Here is a 15,154-nt window from a genome sequence, read left to right as displayed (position 1 = left end):
TCTTTTTTCAGGTAATCTAGCTAATGATTTATAAATTTTTTTATCTTTTTGAAGAATCAACTTTTCATTTTATTGATCCTTTGTTTTTTTTTTAGTCTCTATTTCATTTAGCTCTGCTAGATCTTTATTATTTCTTTCCTTCCACTAATTTTGGGTTTTATGTTTTTTTGCTTTTCTAGTTCCTTAAGATACATTCTTAGGTTATTCGAAATCTTTCTTCTTTTTCGTTGTAGATGTTCATTGCTATTTACTTCCTTCTTAGTACTGCTTTTGCTGTATCCCACTGGCTTTGGTATGTTATTTATATGGTTTGGATCTGTGTCTTTGCCCAAATCTCATATCAAATTATAATCCCTAATGTTGGAGATGGAGCCTGGTAGGAGGTGATTGGATCATGGGAGCAGTTTCTTATGAATGGCTTAGCACCATCCCCCTAGTGCTGTTCTTATGATACAGTTCTCATAAGATCTGGTTGTTTAAAAGTGTGTAGCATATCCCCTCCCTCTTTCTTCCTCCTAATCTGGCCATGTAAGGTGCCAGCTCCCTCTTTGCCTTCTGCCATAATTATAAGTTTCCTGAGGGCTCCCAAGTTGCTAAGCAGATGTCAGCATCATGCTTCCTGTACAGCCAAGAGAACCATGAGGCAATTAAACCTCTTTTCTTTATAAATTACTAAGTCTCAGGTATTTTTTATTCAATGCAAGAATGGGCTAATACAGAAAATTGGTACCAGAGAGGTGGGGCATTTCTATAAAGATATCTGAAAATGTGGAAGCAGCTCTGGAACTGGGTAATGGCCAGTGGTTGCAACAGTTTTGAGGGCTCCAAAGAAGACAGGAAGATGAAGGAAACTTTGGAACTTCCTAGAGACTTGTTAAATTGTTGTGACCAAAATGATGATGGTGATATATATGGACAATGGAGTTCAGGCTGAAGAGGTCTCAAATGGAGATGAGGAACTTATTAGGAACTGGAGTAAAGGTTATCTTTGCTATGCGTTAGCAAAGAACTTGGTGGCATTGTGCCCCTGCCCAGGGATCTGTGGAACTTTGAACTTGAGAGTGATGATTTAGGGTATCTGGCAGAAGAAATTTCTAAGCAGCAAAGCAGTCAAGAATTTGCCTGGCTGCTTTTAATAGCCTAGCTCATATGTGTGAGCAAGGAAATGATGTAAAACTGGAACTTATATTTAAAACGGAAGGAGAGTGTAAAAGTTTGGAAAATTTGCAGCCCAGCCATGTGTTAGAAAAAACAAAACAAAAAACAAACAAACAAAAATTTCTGGGGGAGGAATTGAAGCTGGCTGCAAAAATTTGCATTAAATAAAGAGAAGTTGAATGTTAATAGCCAAGACAATGAGAAGACTTCAAAGGAATTTCAGAGACCTCCATGGCAGCCCCTCCCATCACAGGCCCAGAGGTCTAGGAGGGAAGAATGATTTCTTTCTTTCTTTTTTTTTTTTTTTTTAGAGACTAGTAATTGTTTCTTTTTTTTTATTATTATACTTTAAGTTTTAGGGTACATGTGCACATTGTGCAGGTTAGTTACATTTGTATACCTGTGCCATGCTGGTGCGCTGCACCCACTAACTCGTCATCTAGCGTTAGGTATATCTCCCAATGCTATCCCTCCCCCCTCCCCCCAACCCACAACAGTTCCCAGAGTGTGATATTCCCCTTCCTGTGTCCATGTGATCTCATTGTTCAATTCCCACCTATAAGTGAGAATATGCGGTGTTTGGTTTTTTGTTCTTGCGATAGTTTACTGAGAATGATGATTTCCAATTTCATCCATGTCCCTACAAAGGACATGAACTCATCATTTTTTATGGCTGCATAGTATTCCATGGTGTATATGTGCCACATTTTCTTAATCCAGTCTATCATTGTTGGACATTTGGGTTGGTTCCAAGTCTTTGCTATTGTGAATAATGCCGCAATAAACATACGTCTGCATGTGTCTTTATAGCAGCATGATTTATAATCCTTTGGGTATATACCCAGTAATAGGATGGCTGGGTCAAATGGTATTTCTAGTTCTAGATCCCTGAGGAATCGCCACACTGACTTCCACAATGCTTGAACTAGTTTACAGTTCCACCAACAGTGTAAAAGTGTTCCTATTTCTCCACATGCTCTCCAGCACATGTTGTCTCCTGACTTTTTAATGATTGCCATTCTAACTGGTGTGAGATGGTATCTCATTGTAGTTTTGATTTGCATTTCTCTGATGGCCAGTGATGATGAGCATTTTTTCATGTGTTTTTTGGCTGCATAAATGTCTTCTTTTGAGAAGTGTCTGTTCATGTCCTTCACCCACTTTTTGATGGGGTTGTTTGTTTTTTTCTTGTAAATTTGTTTGAGTTCATTGTAGATTCTGGATATTAGCCCTTTGTCAGATTAGTAGGTTGCGAAAATTTTCTCCCATTTTGTAGGTTGCCTGTTCACTCTGATGGTAGTTTCTTTTGCTGTGCAGAAGCTCTTTAGTTTAATTAGATCCCATTTGTCAATTTTGTCTTTTGTTGCCATTGCTTTTGGTGTTTTAGACATGAAGTCCTTGCCCATGCCTATGTCCTGAATGGTAATGCCTAGGTTTTCTTCTAGGGTTTTTATGGTTTTAGGTCTAACGTTTAAGTCTTTAATCCATCTTGAATTGATTTTTGTATAAGGTGTAAGGAAGGGATCCAGTTTCAGCTTTCTACATATGGCTAGCCAGTTTTCCCAGCACCATTTATTAAATAGGGAATCCTTTCCCCATTGCTTGTTTTTCTCAGGTTTGTCAAAGATCAGATAATTGTAGATATACGGTGTTATTTCTGAGGGCTCTGTTCTGTTCCATTGATCTATATCTCTGTTTTGGTACCGGTACCATGCTGTTTTGGTTACTGTCGCCTTGTAGTATAGTTTGAAGTCAGGTAGTGTGATGCCTCCAGCTTTGTTCTTTTGGCTTAGGATTGACTTGGTGACGCGGGCTCTTTTTTGGTTCCATATGAACTTTAAAGTAGTTTTTTCCAATTCTGTGAAGAAAGGCATTGGTAGCTTGATGGGGATGGCATTGAATCTGTAAATTACCTTGGGCAGTATGGCCATTTTCACGATATTGATTCTTCTTACCCATGAGCATGGAATGTTCTTCCATTTGTTTGTATCCTCTTTTATTTCATTGAGCAGTGGTTTGTAGTTCTCCTTGAAGAGGTCCTTCACATCCCTTGTAAGTTGGATTCCTAGGTATTTTATTCTCTTTGAAGCAATTGTGAATGGGAGTTCACTCATGATTTGGCTGTCTGTTTGTCTGTTGTTGGTGTATAAGAATGCTTGTGATTTTTGTACATTGATTTTGTATCCTGGGACTTTGCTGAAGTTGCTTATCAGCTTAAGGAGATTTTGGGCTGAGACAATGGGGTTTTCTAGATATACAATCATGTCATCTGCAAACAGGGACAATTTGATTTCCTCTTTTCCTAATTGAATACCCTTTATTTCCTTCTCCTGCCTAATTGCCCTGGCCAGAACTTCCAACACTATGTTGAATAGGAGTGGTGAGAGAGGGCATCCCTGTCTTGTGCCAGTTTTCAAAGGGAATGCTTCCAGTTTTTGCCCATTCAGTATGATATTGGCTGTGGGTTTGTCGTAGATAGCTCTTATTATTTTGAAATATGTCACATCAATACCTAATTTATTGAGAGTTTTTAGCATGAAGGGTTGTTGAATTTTGTCAAAGGCTTTTTCTGCATCTGTTGAGATAATCATGTGGTTTTTGTCTTTGGCTCTGTTTATATGCTGGATTACATTTCTTGATTTGCGTATATTGAACCAGCCTTGCATCCCAGGGATGAAGCCCACTTGATCATGGTGGATAAGCTTTTTGATGTGCTGCTGGATTCATTTTGCCAGTATTTTATTGAGGATTTTTGCATCCATGTTCATCAAGGATATTGGTCTAAAATTCTCTTTTTTGGTTGTGTCTCTGCCCGGCTTTGGTATCAGAATGATGCTGGCCTCATAAAATGAGTTAGGGAGGATTCCCTCTTTTTCTATTGATTGGAATAGTTTCAGAAGGAATGGTACCAGTTCCTCCTTGTACCTGTGGTAGAATTCGGCTGTGAATCCATCTGGTCCTGGACTCTTTTTGGTTGGTAAACTATTGATTATTGCCACAATTTCAGATCCTGTTATTGGTCTATTCAGAGATTCAACTTCTTCCTGGTTTAGTCTTGGGAGAGTGTATGTGTCAAGGAATTTATCCATTTCTTCTAGATTTTCTAGTTTGTTCGCGTAGAGGTGTTTGTAGTATTCTCTGATGGTAGTTTGTATTTCTGTGGGATTGGTGGTGATATCCCTTTTATCATTTTTTATTGCGTCTATTTGATTCTTCTCTCTTTTTTTCTTTATTAGTCTTGCTAGCGGTCTATCAATTTTGTTGATCCTTTCAAAAAACCAGCTCCTGGATTCATTAATTTTTTGAAGGGTTTTTTGTGTCTCTATTTCCTTCAGTTCTGCTCTGATTTTAGTTATTTCTTGCCTTCTGCTAGCTTTTGAATGTGTTTGCTCTTGCTTTTCTAGTTCTTTTAATTGTGATGTTAGGGTGTCAATTTTGGATCTTTCCTGCTTTCTCTTGTGGGCATTTAGTGCTATAAATTTCCCTCTACACACTGCTTTGAATGTGTCCCAGAGACTCTGGTATGTTGTGTCTTTGTTCTCGTTGGTTTCAAGGAACATCTTTATTTCTGCCTTCATTTCATTATGTACCCAGTAGTCATTCAGGAGCAGCTTGTTCAGTTTCCATGTAGTTGAGCGGCTTTGAGTGAGATTCTTAATCCTGAGTTCTAGTTTGATTGCACTGTGGTCTGAGAGATAGTTTGTTATAATCTCTCTTCTTTTACATTTGCTGAGGAGAGCTTTACTTCCAACTATGTGGTCAATTTTGGAATAGGTGTGGTGTGGTGCTGAAAAAAATGTATATTCTGTTGATTTGGGGTGGAGAGTTCTGTAGATGTCTATTAGGTCCACTTGGTGCAGAGCTGAGTTCAATTCCTGGGTATCCTTGTTGACTTTCTGTCTCATTGATCTGTCTAGTGTTGACAGTGGGGTGTTAAAGTCTCCCATTATTAATGTGTGGGAGTCTAAGTCTCTTTGTAGGTCACTCAGGACTTGCTTTATGAATCTGGGTGCTCCTGTGTTGGGTGCATATATATTTAGGATAGTTAGCTCTTCTTGTTGAATTGATCCCTTTACCATTATGTAATGGCCTTCTTTGTCTCTTTTGATCTTTGTTGGTTTAGAGTCTGTTTTATCAGAGACTAGGATTGCAACCCCTGCCTTTTTTTGTTTTCCATTTGCTTGGTAGATCTTCGTCCATCCTTTTATTTTGAGCCTATGTGTGTCTCTGCACGTGAGATGGGTTTCCTGAATACAGCACACTGATGAGTCTTGACTCTTTATCCAATTTGCCAGTCTGTGTCTTTTAATTGGAGCATTGAGTCCATTTACATTTAAAGTTAATATTGTTATGTGTGAATTTGATCCTGTCATTATAATGTTAGCTGGTTATTTTGTCCGTTAGTTGATGCAGTTTCTTCCTAGTCTCGATGGTCTTTACATTTTGGCATGATTTTGCAGCGGCTGGTACCCGTTGTTCCTTTCCATGTTTAGCGCTTCCTTCAGGAGCTCTTTTAGGGCAGGCCTGGTGGTGACAAAATCTCTCAGCATTTGCTTGTCTGTAAAGTATTTTATTTCTCCTTTGCTTATGAAGCTTAGTTTGGCTGGATATGAAATTCTGGGTTGAAAATTCTTTTCTTTAAGAATGTTGAATATTGGCCCCCACTCTCTTCTGGCTTGTAGAGTTTCTGCTGAGAGATCTGCTGTTAGTCTGATGGGCTTCCCTTTGAGGGTAACCCAACCTTTCTCTCTGGCTGCCCTTAACATTTTCTCCTTCATTTCAACTTTGGTGAATCTGACAATTACGTGTCTTGGAGTTGCTCTTCTCGAGGAGTATCTTTGTGGCGTTCTCTGTATTTCCTGAATCTGAACATTGGCCTGCCTTGCTAGATTGGGGAAGTTCTCCTGGATAATATCCTGCAGAGTGTTTTCCAACTTGGTTCCATTCTCCCCATCAGTTTCAGGTACACCAATCAGACGTAGATTTGGTCTTTTCACATAGTCCCATATTTCTTGGAGGCTTTGCTCATTTCCTTTTATTCTTTTTTCTCTAAACTTCCCTTCTCGCTTCATTTCATTCCTTTCATCTTCCATTGCTGATACTCTTTCTTCCAGTTGATTGCATCGGCTCCTGAGGCTTCTGCATTCTTCACGTAGTTCTCGAGCCTTGGTTTTCAGCTCCATCAGCTCCTTTAAGCACTTCTCTGTATTGGTTATTCTAATTATACATTTGTCTAAATTTTTTTCAAAGTTTTCAACTTCTTTGCCTTTGGTTTGAATGTCCTCCCACAGCTCAGAGTAATTTGATCATCTGAAGCCTTCTTCTCTCTGCTCGTCATTCTCCATCCAGCTTTGTTCCATTGCTGGTGAGGAACTGCGTTCCTTTGGAGGAGGAGAGGCGCTCTGCTTTTTAGAGTTTCCAGTTTTTCTGTTCTGTTTTTTCCCCATCTTTGTGGTTTTATCTACTTTTGGTCTTTGATGATGGTGATGTACAGATGGGTTTTTGGTGTGGATGTCCTTTCTGTTTGTTAGTTTTCCTTCTAACAGACAGGACCCTCAGCTGCAGGTCTGTTGGAATACCCTGCTGTGTGAGGTGTCAGTGTGCCCCTGCTGGGGGGTGCCTCCCAGTTAGGCTGCTCGGGGGTCAGGGGTCAGGGACCCACTTGAGGAGGCAGTGTGCCGGTTCTCAGATCTCCAGCTGCGTGCTGGGAGAACCACTGCTCTCTTCAAAGCTGTCAGACAGGGACATTTAAGTCTGCAGAGGTTACTGCTGTCTTTTTGTTTGTCTGTGCCCTGCCCCCAGAGGTGGAGCCTACAGAGGCAGGCAGGCCTCCTTGAGCTGTGGTGGGCTCCACCCAGTTCAAGCTTCCTGGCTGCTTTGTTTACCTAAGCAAGCCTGGGCAATGGCGGGCGCCCCTCCCCCAGCCTCGCTGCCGCCTTGCAGTTTGATCTCAGACTGCTGTGCTAGCAATCAGTGAGACTCTGTGGGCGTAGGACCCTCTGAGCCAGGTGCGGGATATAGTCTCGTAGTGGGCCGTTTTTTAAGCCTGTCAGAAAAGCGCAGTATTCGGGTGGGAGTGACCCGATTTTCCAGGTGCGTCCGTCACCCCTTTCTTTGACTCGGAAAGGGAACTCCCTGACCCCTTGCGCTTCCCAAGTGAGGCAATGCCTCGCCCTGCTTCGGCTGGCGCACGGTGTGCGCACCCACTGACCTGCGCCCACTGTCTGGCACTCCCTAGTGAGATGAACCCGGTACCTCAGATGGAAATGCAGAAATCACCCGTCTTCTGCGTCACTCACGCTGGGAGCTGTAGACCAGAGCTGTTCCTATTCGGCCATCTTGGCTCCTCCCTCGGAAGAATGATTTCTTGAGCTGAGACCAGGGCCCTGCTGCTGCTTGTGTCCCAGCCACTTCAGCTTCAGCTTGTACCAGCATCCCCTGGGTGTCAGACATGGAGTTAAAAGAGATTATTTTGGAGCTTTAAGATGTAATGATTGCGCTGCTGGGTTTGGGATTTACATGGGCCTGTAGGCCCTTTCCTTTGGCCAATTTCTCCCTTTTCAAATAGGAGTATTTACCAAATGCCTGTACTCCCATTGTGTCTTAGAAGTAATTAACTTATTTTTTATTTTGCAGGCTCATAGGCAGAAGGGACTACTCAGATGAGACTTTGGACTTCGGACTTTTGAGTTAATGCTAGAATTAGTTAAGACACTGGGAGACTGGTGAGAAGGAATGATTGTATTCTGCAATGTGAGAAGGACATGAGATTTGGGAGGAGCCAGGGATGGAATATAAAACTGTGTTACATCTTCCCTCTCTCTTTCTTCCTTTTGCTCTATGTGAGGTGCTAACGCCCCCCTTTGCCTTCCACCTTGATTGTGTATGTCCTGAGACCTCCCAAGAAACTGAGCAGATGCCAGCATTATCCTTCCAGTACAGCCTGCAGGACCATGAGTCAATTAAACCTCTTTTCTTTACAAATTACCCAATCTCAGCTATTTCCTTATAGCAATGTGAGAAGGGACTAATACATTCATGTTTCCATTTTCATTTGTTTTAATAAGATTTTTTATTTCCATCTTAATTTCTTCATTAATCCAATGGTTATTCAGAAGCATGTGGTTTAATTTCTGCTGATTTGTATAGTTTCCAAAGTTCCTCTTGTTGTTATTTCTAATTTTAGTTCATTGCAGCCTGAGAATATATTTGATATAATTTTTATTTTTGTAAATTTGTTAAGACTTGTTTTATGGCCTAATATATGGCCTGATCTGGAGAATGTTCCATGCACTGAGAAGAATGTGTATTCTACCGTTGTTGGACAAAATGTTCTGTAAATGTCTGTTGGGTCCACTTGGTCTAAAGTTCAATTTAAGTCCTTTTCTTGAGATGAAGTCACACTCTGTTGCCCAGGCTGGAGTGCAGTGGTGCAATCTTGGCTCACTGCAACCTCCACTTCCTGGATTCAAGCGATCCTTCCACCTCAGCCTCCCAAGTAGCTGGGATCACAGGTGTGTACCACCATGCCTAGCTAATTTTTGTATTTTTAGTAGAGTTGGGGTTTCATCATGTTGGCCAGGCTGCTCTTGAAGTCCTGACCTCAAGTGATCCACCTACCTCAGCCTCCCAAAGTGCTGGGATTACAGGGGTGAGCTACCATGCCTGGTCGTAAGTTTGTTATATTTTTGCCAATTTTCTGTCTAGATGATCCACCTAATGCTCATTAGGGTGTCAAAGTTTTCCACTATTATTGTATTGCAGTCTCTTTCTTTTTAGATCTGGTAATTTTTGCTTTAGGAATCTGGGTGCTTCAGTGTTGGTTGCATATAAATTTTAAATTATTTCCTCTTCCTGGAAAGATTCCTTATCATTATATAATGACCTTCTTTTACTTTTTCTACTATGTTTGGCTTACAGTGTGTTTTATCTGGTATAAATATAGCTACTTCTGCTCACTTTTGGTTTTTGTTTGCATGAGATATCTTTTTCTATCCCTTTACTTTCAGTCTATATGTGCTTTTATATGTAAAGTGCATTTCTTGTAAGTTGCATATAATTGGATCATGCTTTTTTTATTTATACAGCCAGTCTATATCTCTTTTTTTTCTTTTTTTAAATTATACTTTAATTTCTAGGGTACATGTGCACAACGTGCAGGTTTGATACTTAGGTATACATGAGCCATGTTGGTTTGCTGCACCCATGAACTCATCATTTACATTAGGTATTTCTCCTAATGCTATCCCTCCCCCATTCCCCCACCACATGACAAGCCCCAGTGTGTGATGTTCCCTGCCCTGTGTCCAAGTGATCTCATTGCTCAACTCCCACCTATGAGTGAGAACATGTGGTGTCTGGTTTTCTGTCCTTGTGACAGTTTGCTGAGAAGGATGGTTTCCAGCTTCATCCATGTCCCTACAAAGGACATGAACTCATCCTTTTTATGGCTCCATAGTATTCCATGGTGTATATGTGCCACATTTTTTAAATCCAGTCTATTATTGATGGACATTTGGGTTGGTTGCAAGTCTTTGCTATTGTGAATAGTGCCACAATAAACATATGTGTGCATGTGTCTTTATAGTAGCATGATTTATAATCCTTTGGGTATATACCCAGTAATGAGATTGCTAGGTCAAATGATAATTCCAGTTCTAGATCCTTGAGGAATCGCCACACTGTCTTCCACAATGGTTGAACCAATTTACACTCCCACCAGCAGTATAAAAGCGTTCCTATTTCTCCACATCCTCTCCAGCATGTTGTTTCCTGACTTTTTAATGATCTCCATTCTAGCTGGTGTGAGATGGTATCTCACTGTGGTTTTGATTTGCTTTTCTCTGATGACCAGGAATGATGAGCATTTTTTCATGTGTCTGTTGGCTGCATACATGTCTTCTTTTGAGAAGTGTCTGTTCATATCCTTCACCCACTTTTTGATGGGGTTGTTTGTTTTTTCTTGTAAATTTGTTTGAGTTCTTTGTAGATTCTAGATATTAGCCCTTTCTCAGGTGGGTAGATTGCAATAATTTTCTCCCATTCTGTAAGTTGCCTGTTCACTCTAATGGTAGTTTCTTTTGCCATGCAGAAGCTCGTTAGTTTAATTAGATCCCATTTGTCTATTTTGGCTTTTGTTGCCATTGCTTTTGGTGTTTTAGTCATGAAGTCCTTGCCCATGCCTATGTCCTGAATGGTACTGCCTAGGTTTTCTTCTAGGGTTTTTATGGTTTTAGGTATAACATTTGAGTCTTTAATCCATCTTGAATTAACTTTTGTATAAGGTGTAAGGAAGGGATCCAGTTTCAGCTTTCTACATATGGCTAGCCAGCTTTCCCAGCACCATTTATTAAACAGGGAATCCCTTCCCTGTTTCTTATTTTTATCAGATTTGTCAAAGATCAGATGATTGTAGATGTGTAGTATTATTCCTGAGGCCGCTGTTCTGTTCCATTGGTCTATATCTCCTTTTTGGTACCAGTACCATGCTGTTTTGGTTACTGTAGCCTTGTAGTATAGTTTGAAGTCAGGTGGCACAATGCCTCCATCTTTGTTCTTTTTGCTTAGGATTATCTTGGCAATGTGGGCTCTTTTTTGGTTCCATGTGAACTTTAAAGTAAGTTTTTCCAATTCTGTGAAGAAAGTCATTGGTAGCTTGTTGGGGATGGCATTGAATCTATAAATTACCTTGGGCAGTATGGCCATTTTCATGATATTGATGCTTCTATCCATGAGCATGGAATATTCTTCCATTTGTTTGTGTCCTCTTTTATTTCATTGAGCAGTGGTTTGTAGTTCTCCTTGAAGAGGTCCTTCACGTCCCTTGTAAGTTGGATTCCTAGGTATTTTATTATCTTTGAAGCATTTGTGAATGGGAGTTCACTCATGATTTGTCTCTCTGTTTGTCTGTTAATGGTGTATAGGAATGCTTGTGATTTTTGCACATTGATTTTGTATTCTGAGACTTTGCTGAAGTTGCTTATCAGCTTAAGGAGATTTTTGGCTGAGATGATGGGGTTTTCTAAACATACAGTCATGTCATCTGCCAACAGAGACAATTTAACTTCCTCATTTCCTAATTGAATACCGTTTATTTCTTTCTCTTGCCTGATTGCCCTGGCCAGAACTTCCAACACTATGTTGAATAGGAGTGGTGAGAGAGGGCATCCTTGTCTTGTGCCAGTTTTCAAAGGGAAGGCTTCCAGTTTTTGCCCATTTAGTATAATATTGACAGCCAGTCTATGTCTCTTAAGAGGGGAATTTAATCCTTTTAAATCCAAGGTTAATGTTGACATATGAGGCTTTGTTCCTGTCATGTTCTTGCTTACCGTTTGTTTTATATATTCTATGTTCCTTTCTTTTTCTCATTTTTTGTCATTGTGGTTTGGTAGATGAATATCTATAGTAGTATCGTTTGAGTCCTTCCTCTTTTTTACCATTGTTTTACACTTTCTTGTGTTTTCACCATGATAAGCATCATCATTTCACTTCCAAGTATAGAACTCCCTTGAGCATTTTAGGGCCAGTCTAGTGGTGCTGAATTCCCTCCGCTTTTGCTTCTCTAGGAACAACTTTATTTCTCCTCTATTTATGAAGGATAAGTTTTCTGGATATAGTATCCTTGGCTGGCAGGGTTTTTTCCTCAACACTTTAAATATATCATCTCATTCTCTTCTGGCCTATAAGGTTTCTGCTGAGATATCCTCTGTTAGTATAATGGGATTTCCTTTAGAGGTGACTAAATTCTTTTCTCACTGTTTTTAGAATTCTCTCTTTGTCATTGACTTTAGACATTTTGACTATAATGTGCTGTGGAGAATTTGTGCATTGTATCTGTTTAGGGATTGCTGGGCCTCCTGTATCTGGATGTCTAAACCTCTTGCTGGATGTGGAACGTTTTTATCTATTATTTTGTTATATATGTTTAACTATTTCAATATCTCTTTACCTTCTGGGATATCAATAATTTGTATATTTGGTCACTTCATGGTGTTCCATATACCATGAAGGCTTTGTTTAGCTTTTTTTAATTCTTTTTTTTTCCTTTATATTTTCATGGCTGGGTTATTTCAAAAGTTGAACCTGAACTGTCTTCAGGTTCAGAGGTTCTTTGTCTGCTTGAACTAATCTATTGTTGAAGCTTTCAAATGTGTTATGTTGTTCATTCAATGAATTGTTCAGTTGCAGAATTTCTGTTTGATTCTTTTATGACATCTATGTCTTTGGTTAACTTCTCATTCATATCCTGAATTGTTTTTCAGATTTCTTTGTATTGTTTTTCAGAATTATCTTGTATCTCACTATCCTTCTTTAGAATCTAATTTGGATTCTTTTTCTGGAATTTCATTAATTGCTTTTTGATTGAGATCTGTTTCTGGAGAATTATTGTGTTCCTTTTTAAAAAAATTTATTTACTTTTTTTTCTTAAAGACCAGTATGATAGTATATCTTCCTTTAAAAGTGTCATTTTTCTGGCTTTTTCATGTTTCCTGTGTTCTTATGTTAATATATGTACATCTGATGTTTCAGTTGCTTCTTCCAATTTTTAAAAATTTGTTTTTGTAGGGGGAGAATGTTTCCTAAGGATGAATAGCTAGTGTTGGTTGGGCAGGGTCCTTTGGCTTTTATTCCGGTTGCAGTAGTAGTGTAGTTTCTTTGATTTCTTTGGCCGTGACTAGCATAAGTGCCATCTGACATTTCCTCAGTGGCCTAGGTACAGTTATTAATGGGAGCTATGATGCAGTTTTGCTGGTGACTGGGATGCCAAGTAAGCCAGTCTCTGAGCCCAAGTGGTGTTAGCAATGGGCTAAGTATGCCCATCATTGTGTCCCAGGGCAGTATACACTGGCACCAGTGTTAGGTCAAACCAGGCCAATTCTTGGGCCTCCAGGTGCCTTACTCAAATACTGGTAGTGGAAGCCATGGAACCAGCAGGTTGGTGATTTCTTGGGTTCTTGGGACACTTGTGTGGCATGCATGATGGCAACGGCAGTGACAGGATGACCCTCTAAGTCCTGAGTGGTGCTGGCTAATGTTGGTTGTGCCAATGATGAGCTGGGTTTACTTCTCTTTTTTAATTGAAATTGTAATGTTAAAATTAAAATTTTAATTAAATTAAAATTTCTTAATTAAATTTAAAATTTTAATAAAGAGAGATATTATTGTTCAGGGTTTTCATATACTTTCTTTTTAGTTCATTATGTTTTGATAAATTAAGCTATTTGAATATTACTATTTGTCATTGCAAGCCATGGTTCACAATGACAAATAGTAATCTTCAAATAGTTTAACTTATTAATATATTTTTATTATTATTTACTTTATTCTTTTAGGGAGGGGAGAAGAGTATCTGGCCAAGAAGCAACAAGTGCAAAATTGGAATGTCCAAAGAATAGCAAAAAATTTAATCTGGCTATATCAGTGAAGCAGAAGGAAACAGAGTAAGAGATGCATTTGTAGAGATAGAACCATCTAAACATGGTTCACAATGACAAATAGTAATATTCAAATAGCTTAATTATCAAAACTTAATGAACTAAAAAGAAACTAGAATATCAAACCCTGAACAATAATATCCCCCTTTATTCATTTTAAAAATGTGTATTGAACCCTTATTATATATTAGGCACTATTTGTAATAACTTGTATATAGTGGTGGATGAAATAAACTTAACAGTAAATCTGTAATCAGACAACTCAGTGCTCTGGAATAATCACAAATCAAGATGTATAAAAAATGTACTCTGAATGTGGAAATAGCTATGTCTCAGAACTAAAATAAGACACTTTATCTAGGAGCAGGCTGTTAAGCTTTAACCAAAGCTGTTTAAATGTAATTGTTAAGAGTCTTATTTATCTGGTTTCCAATCACACAGACTAGAATCAGAAAACTAAAAGACAGGCTTATGAGTCTAAAAAGCAAGCATTTTGACAGCAATAAAATGCTGATCTCTAACTACAAAAAGGAACAAAAATCAAACACATCTTCATATTGCAGTGTTCAAAATGATCAAAAAATTCATCAAGAAAAGGTTAAATCCTGTAGCATAGACTCCTTTTAAGAAACTGTGGGTTCTTATATTACCCTTCATAAATATTATCATGAAAAATTGTTTTTAAATAAAATTTACATCATTTAAGAGATAAGCTTCACTCATCCAGAAATTGCTATGAGGAGATGTAGGCAAAATGAGATACAGCCATGTCCATAGAAGAGTTATGTTCTGATTTCAAAAAATACTTGTTTCCCAACAGCTTTGAAATATCAGTTTTTCTTCAAACTCTTGCCATGATACACAGCATTGAGATGATCAACAATTCAACACTCTTATCTGGAGTCAAACTGGGGTATGAAATCTATGACACTTGTACAGAAGTCACCGTGGCAATGGCAGCCACTCTGAGGTTTCTGTCTAAATTCAACTGCTCCAGAGAAACTGTGGAGTTTAAGTGTGACTATTCCAGCTACATGCCAAGAGTTAAGGCTGTCATAGGTTCTGGGTACTCAGAAATAACTATGGCTGTCTCCAGGATGTTGAATTTACAGCTCATGCCACAGGTAGGTTTTGTGCTACCTCCATACATTGCTTTTGATCACATTTGTTATTATGAAAGGATCAGGGAAACCTGAGGAAACTAGTTAGGGAGTCACTTTTACTTTAACTTTTCTTTCTTTTTAGTTAAAGAAAGGATGCACACCATTACAGAGAGTATAGTGAAAAAGTACTAAGGGAGTAATTACCCCTCAGTCTATCAGGTCTAGTTTCTGACCGTTTTCAGCTTGATTTGTATAAGACACAAACATCTTCATGCCTAAACTGCCTTGTTTCTAAAATAACATCAGTCACATGCTATGAAGAAACTAAAGAGACTAAGGAGTAAGGAGATAGAGAGGTCAAGGAAGACTTCTTGAGGAAGTGACATTTAGTCTCAAGCTTGAGTGAGGAGTGTGAAGGGAGGATGAGGGAGGGGAGAAAGAGTATCTGAGAAAGCAGCA

The 15,154-nt window shown here is 39.0% G+C and overlaps 1 protein-coding gene across 3 annotated transcripts in view; it reads left to right on the top strand.

The window, feature by feature from the left end:
- GPRC6A (G protein-coupled receptor class C group 6 member A) overlaps nucleotides 1-15,154 on the top strand; it is a 36,926-nt gene that overhangs the window by 4,736 nt on the left and 17,036 nt on the right. For all 3 annotated transcript variants that reach the window (XM_003827579.6, XM_003827578.6, XM_003827577.5), the window contains exon 2: nucleotides 14,413-14,716. In XM_003827579.6, coding sequence (XP_003827627.2) covers nucleotides 14,413-14,716 — 304 coding nt within the window. The remainder of the gene's footprint in view (nucleotides 1-14,412; nucleotides 14,717-15,154) is intronic.

The sequence above is a fragment of the Pan paniscus genome, chromosome 5, assembly GCF_029289425.2.
Source record: "Pan paniscus chromosome 5, NHGRI_mPanPan1-v2.0_pri, whole genome shotgun sequence".
Taxonomy (NCBI): Eukaryota; Metazoa; Chordata; class Mammalia; order Primates; family Hominidae; genus Pan; species Pan paniscus.
The sequence above is the reverse complement of the archived record's forward strand: the minus strand, read 5'-3'. Positions and strand labels throughout refer to the sequence as shown.